Source organism: Rhincodon typus, chromosome 16, assembly GCF_021869965.1.
Source record: "Rhincodon typus isolate 14 chromosome 16, sRhiTyp1.1, whole genome shotgun sequence".
Classification (NCBI taxonomy): Eukaryota; Metazoa; Chordata; class Chondrichthyes; order Orectolobiformes; family Rhincodontidae; genus Rhincodon; species Rhincodon typus.
Genome location: NC_063347.1, coordinates 17462246 through 17475113, shown reverse-complemented (window position 1 = coordinate 17475113; position 12868 = coordinate 17462246). Strand labels below are relative to the sequence as shown.

Below are 12868 nucleotides of genomic sequence, written 5' to 3'. Positions count from 1 at the left end.
GTTACTTTTAGCTTTGCTAATTACTAATTAACAAGGCATCGAGACTGTCCAGATTAATCACTATTCAAAGGTCTTGGGTGAAGAACAGACAATGTTTCTCAATCTTTGTAGGCAAAGAATATGGAACACACGGATATCAAATGTATAAATTGTAATATGCATGCTTTAATCTGTCTAAAACTTGAAGGAATTCTGTAATTCAGTGATCAGGTTTTGATCCATGTTAGTTTCTCTCTATCCGTACATTTAAGTTTTTTTTTAAATTCATTCACGGGATGAGGGCATCGCTGGCTAAGCAGCCCATCCCTAATGTCCAGAGGGTAGTTAAGAGTCAACCACATTGCTGTAGGTCTGGAGTCACACGTAGGCCAGATCAGGTAAGGATGGCAGTTTCCTTCCCTAAAGGACATTAGTGAACCAGATGGGTTTTCCAACAATTGATAATGGATTCACAGTCATCATTAGACTCTTAATTCCAGATATTTAGTGAATTTAAATTCCACCATATACCGTGGTGGGATTCAAACCTGGATCCCCAGAACATTATCTGCGTCTCTGGATTAGCAGTCCAGCAATAATACCACTAGGCTATTCGCTTCCCCCAAGTATCTCTAAAGCATACATAATGCAATGAGTGGGACACAGCAAGGTCTCCAACAACAAAAGCAGCAGATAAATTGTTCCAATGATATCCAGTGATTGCTAGAACTGTCTAGCTCTTATTCAAAATAGTGATACCAAACCCATTTCCCCATGTCTTTTTGTTGGGAATCTTTACATGCAAAATCATCACTGCATAAACTAACATTATTGAACACAATTCTTTCTGATTCAGCAATATTTATTAAGTCATGAAATAAAAATCAGGATGTATGGCTGTATACAGGGTAATTGACATTATTTATGCTTTTTTGGCTTCTTGACACACTCAGTTTGTTTTTTCTCCTCAGTCTGCACCTCTGGCTGCCAATTCAGTGGGTGGTTACGATACATAGGCCACGGTGGGAGGGTTAGCTGAAAAATGCAATTACATTACAGTTAAAGACAAGCTGTTATTGCAAGAATTATTAAAATATTCAACTAGAATTGTTACAAAAAGTAATACAGAAAACACAAGCTAAACTTCTAAAATTAACTTAAGGAGTTTAACAAGGGCAGACAAGAGTACAATAGTGGTAGAACACAAACTAAAATTTTATAAACAATCTCAATCTGGACAACAGTCTCAGAATAAAAGAATTAGTGTATTAAGCTTTATGCATGTTCAAAAATCTTAAAATCGGAAAGTTTCAAAATGCAAAAGGAGACAGTAACCAAGTAGAAGCAAGTTTATTTTTCCTCAGCTTCAATTATACTTTCCTTAAAATAGCCACTGCATTCAACAGTAAATCAAAATTACTTTTTTTTTACATTTACATAAAATTTCATTGTAAGTTTGCTCATTGACAGTTTTTTGTACTAGAAATAATTGTTACTTTCAGCAAAGAACTATAAAAATAGTGTTAACATCATCAATATCCATGGTTTTAACTCCCATCTCAACTCCATAGAGTTATTTTATTATTAATTTTCATATTCATTTTTTACGAGGATAGAGAAAAAGGGAATGCATGCAAGTTCCTACATTCATGTGCATGTAAGGAGAGTGTTATAGCTAGATCTGAGTAAATAAAATGGTAACTTGTCAGAGTAAGGTCATTGAGAAGAGCAGATAGAATTAAGGGCTGAAGTTCACAAGAATGGAAAAATGCTCCTTGAACTCAGTAAGGACATTGAAAAGCTGAACGAATGTTGTGTTTTGTAGCAAATAGCATAGTTTAGAAAAGTCACAATGTAATGCTGAAATTTATATACAGCCACAGAAAATTCCCACTTGGAATACAATGTTCAGTTCCATTATGAAAAGCATGTTAAAACCAAGAAGAATACACCACAAACACGCTAGGATGTTGACTGATATGAAGAAATGCAAAAGAATAAAATGTGAAAAATTTAGGGCTATTTATTGAAAGATCAGAACAAGGAGGAAATTATGGAGCACTTTGATAGATGAAGGATTTTCAGTAGATAATTTATTAGCAGTGCTTGCTGTCTGCAACAAGGTCAAGAGGCTGTGAAGTGCACAACTGGAGTTAATAACTGAAGCAGAGGCCAAGTTAACATTTACAAATAGGTTAAAAATGTTAATTAAAAGAAAAAAGAAGATAGGCAAATGGGACTGGATGTGGACAGAAAAATACCAAACTGAACTGGTTAATCCAAATGGCCTGTTTCCATGTTATCGATTCTAAAAATAACGTAGCTATCTGCTCCACTTTCCAAAAGTTGGTGTTTTGAAATAACCCCCTATTGCGACCCTAGCTGAAAGCTTAGTTAAAAGCATAGAAGACAATCCTAATTGGAGATAATTTAGTCTAAACAAATAATTTGCATGTTGCTTTTACTGACATTAGTCAGGTAGCTTTAAAATTATTCTAAAAAGATCCTGAATATGTGCCTTAAAACAGAGTTGCCAATCAGATCATTGTATTAAGTAACTGCAGATTGAAAGTACAGTCCAATATTTTCTCATCTCGTAAGAGTTAGAAAATATGAAAAATGTTTGATTTCAGTTTTGTTTTTAAAATGAGTCCAGACAAAATTAACTTTTGTTAGGTATAATGAACTGAAAATCAAAATTGGACTTCTGCTTTGAGGCAGAGTAATTTGCTTATTTCATTATTGCACAAGATGTTAATATATAAGATGCACTGCAATTACAACAGGAAATCAAAGGTTGTTTATATAACTTACCAAGCATGAAATTGCAAAACCTGCCAGCACAATGTAAACAGTCCATCCAAATTGTTCAATCATGTAACCGTAAATGAAGCCAATAATCTAGCGAAGAAAATAAATGTTGTAATTTCAAACTAGAGACCAAATTGTCTTTAATTTAAGAAAACAAGTACTTACAGCAGATGCAACAATGACTCGTTGGAAAGTCTGCTCTGCTAGTTGTTGTCCCTTGTAGTCCTGCAAATAAAGAAAAATGAATTATGTAGTTTGAGAAAATTAACAAGTTGCATTATGCACTCGTTTAAATAAAGAAATGCCATAGTTTAACATGCATTTTATTTTCTGACTGGACGTTAATTTTTTACTATCTAGTTAGGGATCATTAACATTAAACAGAAAACCTAACACTTTGTTTTAAATGAGAGCTATGCTACAAGATTTCCCTTCTTTTAAACAAACTTTACTATATACAGAACAAATTAAACAAAGCAAATGTGACCAAGTTAACACTGATGTCATACATTCAGAATTACCTTCTCCTCTGCCAATTCTCTTAAGACTGTCACAAAGAATCTTTACATTTAATATTGCTTAGAGGAGTTGGATTTGAAAGACTGTGGGGGGATAGGGGGAGATTGATTTATTTTAAAATTTGTGGAAATACCTAGCGTGCTTATAGAGCATTGAAAAGGTCACTGTGGATGGCGGGGATTTTTAAGTAAGGTATCCCAGAAATCACATGATGAGTGATAACTGCTGCTTTGCTGAATATCCCCGATGGGGTTCTCTAAACAGTGACTTGCTTGGATAACTTCAGGATTTTAATCTAATCTTCAATTGGCTGTGTGGGAGGGACAAAAAAATCTGTGATAATGACTGCTCATCTGATCTCTCTATTTCTGAAAAAATCCTTTTGTTGAGTTCAGGAATAAGTTTGTTCTTCTCACAGGAATTGCAGGACTTCTCAATCTTGTATTTCCTGAGTAAGCTCTGTCTGCAGAGTGAACCATGTTACTCATGGTCCAGTTACTTTACCGTACATGCCAGAACATCAAAGCAACAGACTTCAGAACATTCTATGCTTCATCCTTTTGTGTTCAACGATAAATCACTGGTCCAAGTTTTTATTTAGAAAGCCAATCTCTTCAAAGAAATAAGTTTTTTCCCCAGTTTCATGAATACCGTGTATTTGGATATCTGTTTTGCAGATTTTAGAGGGTTAAACATTTATACTATATTATTGACTGTGTATGTTAACCAATTATTGCTTCTTCATTGATGTAGTTTCTATTTGGTAATGAGTCCGCCATTTCACTTTTGAAAAAAACAAACCAGAGAACTTTGCTTCTGCCATCTTCCCACCTGAAGAGATCAAGAATAATCCTGTGCTACCATATTTAGCAGACCGATATCTGCATGTTGAATGAGGCAGCAAGAGAGATTCACAAGAGTCTTATTATAAATTTACAGTTTAACACAAACATCAGATTCCACCTTCCCCTCCTGAACCCAAAATAGAACCCAGCTTTAAACATCAACTTTTGCAGACACGTTATGACACACCTCTGGAGCAGGGACTTGAACCCAGGCTTTATGCACCAGGGTGGGAACACCACCACTATACCAAAGAGCCCCACAAGTCCTGAACCCAGGCCACCTCACTCAGGAGGTTGGGACAGCTACAGTGAGTATGACCAAGTTAAAACACTAAAAACCAAGGAACAGCTTGAAACTAGTCAATTATTTTAAGTTTAGAGAATTTACACTTTATATCTTCTGCCATAGGTTTCTGCAAAGAGCAGACAATCAGGAACCAAGGAATTGTTTACAAGTGAAGCTGATTGGTTCTCAGCTGAGGTTAGAGAAAGACAGGGAGACACACAAACATGTAGTTGTTCTCCCTAGCGGAAGCCGCATGTTGTCTGCATGTAAAGAAAACCACTTAACCCTTCTCCAGCAGTTGCTGTGAGCTCTGACTTCGGAATTGATAAATCAAAGCAGTTTTCCAAATTACTCAGTTTCTCTGTACTTCTATTAAACCAGTGGTAGCACACAAAGACAACTGAACACCAAGGGCCTGGCTTCCCAAAGCAGAATCTTCTCAATATTGGAACAGGGAATCAAAAGACCACCGAACTGACCTTCCAGCTTTTTGTACTTCTGCCAATAAACTATTTTCACTATTTGTTCATGCGTGACAAAAACAGATGGGAAGTTTATAAAGGGTTAGAGTTTTAGTTAGTATTGTTGTACACCAATGGTTTATATCAGTAGCTATAGTCTAATTACTATTATAAATAATAATCCTTGTTTAGTGTAAAAACCTCATCTGTGCTTTCTATCAACCTTGGTCTGAAGGTCAAGTAAATTAGAGTACTGTATGTACTTTAAAAACTTCAACATTTGGTACAACTCTGGGACTAGGGGGGCTCAATTTATGACATGCTACCAGAGTGGGTCGTAACAGAATGCACAGCAAGGACACCATCTAGCATTAAAAAAAAGAACACAATTTACAAAATATTTCTGTACATAAACATCACAGAAGATTTACACAAATAATATTATCAGAGGCAACCTTTTGTACACACACTTGCTCACATGACATTGTGACGTTTAATCAGAAATAATCTGAATAGAATATAGATGTTTTTAATCAACCCACAGTAGCCTAGAGGCAGCGACACTACCACTGTGCACAAGAGGGTTAATAAATCGCTATTACTTGACAATAAATCAAGCCTCTGTTGCTGCGGTAAGATTGTCAAATCCTAAATCGCTGGACTACTGGGATGTTAGCCACTTTTTTAAAAAAAAAGTTGTTTAAATATGATATGTCACACCTCAGGAAGCAAGTGGGACTTGAACCAGGATTTCTGGCAGAGAGACCGGGACCCCTGTGCCACAAAAGCACCACAACAGAAATAATATAAAACAGGTACCGACATTCACGTTCGCAGCTTAAAAATAGCAAATGAAAGTGGGTCAGAGTTTCTGGTCAATTAACAACCATGGACATTATATGTTTATCTTTCTGTACACTTCTAATCCTAGCTACAGCAATGAAGCCTTCGAACAGCAGTCTATGAAAAAGACTGGGGAAGTGAAATGATACATAGGGCACACCCCTTTAAATAATCAGTTTTTAAAAATCTCAATCATTCAGTGGGATGCAAGTGGATGAACAGGTAAGTGGGTGAGATGTCAGGTGTGAGTAGTTAAGCCAATGGAGCCAGTCATTTGGGACAGGGTTGTGGTTAATGGGTTGGCTTCTACTGCTAGTCACTCAGCTACACCAGAGATTAAACATCTTAATATTTCTGAGGGAAGCATCTGGGTAAGTAGCATATAACTAGCTCCAAGTCTCCAGCACTGAGATCAGCGTAAGAGACATTTTCAGAGGGCTGCACATCAGAAGCTTAAACTTCCCATGGAATTATAGCAGCTGTGTACATCAGGATATTCTCCAAGTCCTGATGGACGTCAGGACCCTAAGTTTAATGTTTCACTGCTTGCCATGCATGAAGTTTGGCCTATGATTTCGCATGTCCAGTTATGGATTATATGTATAGCATTCTATTTCCCTTTCCAACAGTTCAGTCCCCAGCATTTCCCATTCAGGTTGAGGCATGTTTGAACACTACGGCATTAATATATAAACTAAGAAACAACATGCTAAGCAACAGACTTGTGATTTATCACAAATAAAAAAGGTTTAAACGATTATGTTCTTGATCTGTGTCTTTAATTTTGGTTAGAATGAAGGGGTCATGTGACCTATTCTGAAGTCCATCGAACAACAGACCTGGGTGATGTGGCTGTTAAAGACTAAATGGGAGGCTGGAACAATGGTTAAAGGTGTTTATAGTTGAAGCTATTGACAGCAGTGTCTGCATTTACCAGTGATAAACTATTAATCTTCAAAATTAGAAGAAGGTGTTGAAAATGCTGAGGTGTAAACAGTCATGCTTTAAATTCTGTCCATAAAATTATTTGATTTTGTGGTTTTTAATATGAATTGCCTACAAAGAACGTTTTCAGTAATGAGTTTAGTCTTTTGACAGTAAACATCTTAAAACATGAATCTTGTCATCCTCTTGAATTTTAACACCTTTAACTGCAAGTTTGAATGTTATCAGTCTATAAAACTCTTAACACTCCATTCTATCATACTGCAATCATCACAATGGATATAAAATTTCTATTTCTCAACTGTTTTGACTTCAGAAATTAGGTATTTGTAATTCATAAAATTTTCACTTCAGACTCATTCTTCAGTAATCATAAAATCTGACATTTCAACATTACAGTGCAGTATACGCAGATCAATGTAAACAGAATTTGAGAAGGTATTCTTAATTTTTGCTTCAAAAAAGGGCTTTCAAACACTGTGTTAATTGAACTTATTTTAAATTCAAAGCCTCTTATACTATCACTTTCGGCCTGTAGATTCTCACTTCTGCAGAGAAAAATATGAACAAGCTGCCTGTTTACATGACTCCGTAAACAATTTGTTTTTCTTTTTATAAAACAGAAGGTCATTTTTCAAGCTATAAAATACATGATGCGAGTTTTCTGGAATTGGTGACATTTAATGTCAATTACCACCAAGAATTTTTGGAAGCTGGCTAGATAGATTTCAGGCATGAGCAAAGAACATCCTAAATTGGCTTTAGTCTCATTATTAGATGCAAAGAAAGCTATGTTGAGAGCAGCATTAAAAAGGTGGACAATAAGCACTATATCAGGTGTTTTTCTCCCACCAGCATTCCCTATTCTTTTATGCTAAATTTGCAGATAAAGCTATGGCCTGTTTTCCCATTGACTCATTCTGGGCAGTTTAGGTTGATTGCACTCCCAAATTATATTGTATTTTTGTTGTTGCATTTTGTATTAGAACACAGTGATAGTGCAGTCATCACATTATCCTAAAGAAATGAATGGCCTCTCAGCTAAAGAACATGCATGTTTATTGCCAACAGGCCTTTCCATGATGACAGTTTTAATCTATTAGAATTTGATTGCTCCGCATCTAGGCCATCACAATATTAACAGGGAAAAAGACAGGATAGATAAACTATTTCCACTAGTAGAGGTTTCAAAAACTTTCTTCATCAAATGGCAATTAACGCTAATTCAACTGCTAAATTTAAATCTGAGACAGACAAAGGAATATAGGCCCCAAGACAGGCATTAGGAGTTAGGCCACAGATCAACAATTATATTTTTGAATAGTTCAGCAGGCTCAAGGGAATGAATGGCCAACTGTTCCTATGTTCCTACTTAGAATTTACGGCACAGGTGCCAGAGTGCCCTGCCTTGGGCCTGCACGTTTGACTATCAGTGCCAAGAAAACCAAAAAGTTACAGCTAAGGATGTACACACTCCACTTTCTATCAACAATTCACTCTGGAGGTTGTCACCATTTTCACAGCAAGCTGTCCCTGGACGCTGAAATTAGCACCAGGCGTGACAAAGGCTGTAACTGTACTATCAAACTTGAGATGTCAAGTATAGACCAACAGCAAACTATCCAAAAATAAAAAATTTCATGTGTTATCAGTACCTCCTTACTCTAGTGAAGCATGGACAACTTATGCAAGCCAAGAAGAGAGACCAAATAGCTACAACTTTGCTGTTTCAGATGAATACTAAACATCTTCTGGCAAGACCGTGCCAAATACAAAAGTACACCAATGTGAAATTATGCCCAGCGATTAAAGCTCCATCAGCTGAATCACATGAGCTGAATGGAGGAAGGCCACATCCCAAAAAACATGCCCTGTGGTGAGTTTGCTATTAAACACCACAAAAAGGTCACCCAAGTCTGAGATACAGGGAGTAACACTATAGTTGCGTTCCTGTGCAACATCACGTTATACAAAATCGTGCTACAGAAATAATGGGCCTATGGGAAAAAGGGGGTTTGGGGCAGACCACCAAAACAAAACTCAAAAATCACTCAAAGGCCTAACACAAAAGAATAGCACAGTTTGAATAAGTGTTTTATTCATATCTAAAAAATGGAAATAAAAGAGTAAATTTAACACCTTATCTTGAAAAAAATTGTCAAGATGACTTGATGGGGGAGGTGGTTTGGAGGTAGCTCTGTTGTTAATGCAAGGGCTGAGGGTTGTCATCATCATCATCATCACCACCACCACCACCACCACCACCTTCAGGTGCAGTTGCGGTTGAAGGGTTAGGGCAAAAAATAGTTAATCCAGAAATGGATGGCTGTGGTTCATTGTCTTCTGACTTGTTTCTTGTTGGTTGTCTTTTCAAGTCAACCCCCCAGTTTATGCTGCTTAGCCCTTTTTCTTTTTTTAAATGAAGAAGCTGTTCATAGGGTGCCACGTAAGATCTTATTCCATGAACTGCTACCCTGCTACGTGCTGTATTGTAATCGTTGTCCTCCAATCATTACAATAGTTTCTTAATTTCCCCTCAGGGTAGAAGACAAAATAGAAGTGGAAAGTTCTCGTGGTGCTGCATTCTGGACTTCTTCCGCTTCATCCCCTCAGCAATAAAGTTGTTGTAGATTAGCTGTAGAGAAGTCTTCACAATGAGACTCAAGCAGCTCTTCAACATCCTCACTCTCCACTTTTTCAAATTCAGTTTGCTTTGCAAGAGCAACACAATGTTCTTTGATCCTTGTGAGCTCCTTTGACAGATCAAAGAGGTTTTAAAATCTTGAAAAAAATCTGACAGCCAAACTGCATGCAAGCAGTCCTTCCTGACATCACCCCTGGCCTCCACGATAATGTCAATTGCATTCCTGATGTTAAAGCTCCTCCAAAATTGAAGAACTGTTCTTAACCCTCTCAGTGGCTGCAATCAGCCTGTTAAATGTACACCTTAAATAATAAGCTTTAAAAGCTGCTAGTGCAACCTGGTCCACAGGTCGAAGGAAAGAGGTTGTGTTTGGGGGTAGAAATAGCACTTTGTTTTCAGAAAGCTCACCAATGGTGGGAGAATGGCTTGATGCATTATCCAGGATGAGGAGAATCTTCAAATGCACATTTTTTCCCCCCCCCTCGCAATACTTTCTAAAAACATCTTCCAAAACATCAACAATAAGGTCAGGAAAAATTTGCCCAATCATCCAACCGCTTTTGCTTCACCTGAAGTAGATGCCTAGTGTAGATTTAAGGTAACCTTTTGAAGGCTCACAGGTTGACAGAGCAGTACACCACCACAGGCTTAAGCTTCAAGTCTCAACTGGCATTGGCACCCAGCAGCACAGTCATACAATTCTTTGCCATCTCAAAGCCGGAGCATGTGCTTCATTCATAGAATGATAGGTTCCTGATGGCATTCGCTTCCGGCATAAACCTGTCTCATCCAAACCAAAAATTTGATCTAAGTTGTAGCCTTCTTCATCAATTAATTTTTTTTACTTTGGGAGAAAGTGCCATCGCATGCACCTCGTCTACACTAGCAGCTTCACCACATAACTTTACATTATGAAAAGCATAGCGGTTCTTAAAACCAGCAAATCAGTCACTGCTAGCATTACAGGTAGGCACATCTGCAAGATTTTCAGCTTTTTTTGTTACATCTTCATAAATTGATAAGGCTTTCTCTTTTATGGTGAAAAGGGTGATCCAAAGATCGCTTTTTTGTTTGATCTTCAGAATACACTCAGAAGCCGCTCCAACTCCTCAAGTTCCTTTCTCCATGACCTCAAAGATTTGCTAGCATTCAATTGTTCCAGCAATGCGACTTGCTTTAATATCTTTTTTGCATTGTCTCTAAAGGTGCGCAAGGTTCACCACCCACAATTTTATCACTCGGACATTTCTTGCTAACTTTCTTGTCACTTTGTCCTTGCATTTTGTGGGTAACATGGCAGAATTTGCAAAAAAAAAAAAGCAGAGTACTGTACCTCTCACAGAAAGCATAATGATCACATGATGCCAGCACATAGACTCTTTCAGCACCTAGACTCTTTCAGCACCTACCCACCCACTGCACATGCTCAGGCCAAAGCCCATGAAATGATGTGATGTCAATGCGCACCGATATATTAAAAAAAAAATCACATTTTAGCCAACACGTTTGTTTTAGAAATAACATTCCCCTACTTGTCAGTCACATTATAGCCAATTCGTGTTGCTGCTACGTGTTATAGCAGAACCCCCTGTACAAGCAGGTTACGAAGAGATCACACTGAACTTGAAACATTAACTCTTTTGTCAACAGATGCTGCCAGACCTGAGTTTCTCTAGCACCACCTTTTTATTTCACATCTCCGGCATCCACAGCATCTGGTTTTTAATCTAACTGCAAGCAATACCTCTAGCTGACCAGGATCGGAGTTGATGCAGAGATGTCTTGCTGTTACCAGGATGGACACAGAAAAAGAACATGACAAAAATGACAAGATGGCAGAAACAGTGCCCTCCAAAGAAATGCTGTGCTCCACCCAATGCCATCATCTGTTCCAGCTGCAGACAGGCACAACTGATGTTCAATCCTGCAAGTGACCTACAGGCCATAGTCTCCAGAGAGTGACAGATTGCATCTTTGACCTATTTCTGTTTTGTTTTTCAGCTCAACTGAAAATAAGAATTCTCCATATTAACCTCCTCCCACCCTGCTTAATTTCAAGTTATCTGCACGTGTTGTTTCATTTTCCTCCATCAGCTTCCCTTTAAATGAAAGGCTGACATTTATACACCCATTACAATCAGCAGACATCCCAAAGAAGTTTACAAACTTTTCTGAAGTGTAGTCATTATTGCTCATGTATGAAATACAGCCATTCATGTTTCAGACTTCAAACTCATCAAGAAGCAATATGATAAAAGCCTAAAATTATCTGTTTTTGTGATGTCAATGAGGACTGGGACTAATTCTCCAACCCTTCTTTAAACAATGTCGTGAGAGCTTTTACATCCACATCAGAAAGCAGATGGGCTCTTGTCAGAATGTCTCATTTAAAAGACAGCACCTCAAACAGTGGGGAACTCCCTCAGTGCCGCACTGGAGAGTCAACGTTGATTTCTGTGCCGAACTAAGAGACACTTAAACCCACAACTTACTGACTTAGAGGCCAAAGGGTTAGCCACCAAGGATAGCCATTACTCAATAAAGGGGAAGGTACATAATGCAACCGAATGGATTTAAGAGACCTGATCTATCTCCAAGGAACAAACCAAAGACATGAGCTTCCCAACGGTAAATATTAATGAGAGACAACAAGGTGCAGGGCTGGATGAACACAGCAGGCCAAGCAGCATCATAGGAGCAGAGAGGCTGACGTTTCGGGCCTAGACCCTTCATCAGAAAAGGGGGAGGGGAAGGGGGTTTTGAAATAAATAGGGAGAGAGTGGGAGGCGGATAGAAGAGGGATAGAGGAGAGGATAGGTGGAGAGGAAACAAACAGGTCGAAGAGGCGGGGATGGGGCCAGGAAAGGTGAGTGTAGGTAGGGAGTTAGGAAGGGGATAGGTCAGTCCAGGGAGGACGGACAGGTCAAGGGGGCGGGATGAGGTTGGTCGGTAGGAGATGGAGGTGCGGCTTGAGGTGGGAGGAGGGGATAGGTGGGAGGAAGAACAGGTTAGGGAGGCAGGGACGAGTTGGACTGGTTTTGGGATGCGGTGGGGGGAGGGGAGATTTTGAAACTTGTGAAATCCACATTGATACCATTGGGCTGCAGGGTTCCCAAGCGGAATATGAGTTGCTGTTCCTGCAACCTTCGGGTGGCATCGTTGTGGCACTGCAGGAGGCCCAGGATGGACATGTCGTCTGAGGAATGGGAGGGGGAGTTGAAATGGTTCGCGACTGGGAGGTGCAGTTGTTTGTTGCGAACCGAGCGTAGGTGTTCTGCAAAGCGGTCCCCGAGTCTCCGCTTGGTTTCCCCAATGTAGAGGAAGCCACACCGGGTACAGCGGATGCAGTATACCACATTGGCAGATGTGCAGGTGAACATCTGCTTGATGTGGAAAGTCTTCTTGGGGCCTGGGATGGGGGTGAGGGAGGAGGTATGGGGGCAGGTGTAGCACTTCCTGCGGTTGCAGGGAAAAGTGCCGGGTGTGGTGGAGCTGGAGGGGAGTGTGGAGCGGACAAGGGAGTCACGGAGAGAGT

The 12868-nt window shown here is 39.1% G+C and overlaps 1 protein-coding gene across 1 annotated transcript in view; it reads right to left on the bottom strand.

Annotated features, from left to right (window-relative positions):
• Positions 1-823: 823 nt before the first annotated feature.
• spcs1 (signal peptidase complex subunit 1) overlaps positions 824-12868 on the bottom strand; it is a 12764-nt gene continuing 719 nt past the window's right edge. The window contains exons 2-4 of the mRNA XM_048606372.1: positions 2956-3015; positions 2794-2880; positions 824-1014 (exon numbers count right to left, since the gene is read on the bottom strand). Of these exons, the coding sequence (XP_048462329.1) occupies positions 898-1014; positions 2794-2880; positions 2956-3015 (264 nt within the window). The 3' untranslated portion in view covers positions 824-897. The remainder of the gene's footprint in view (positions 1015-2793; positions 2881-2955; positions 3016-12868) is intronic.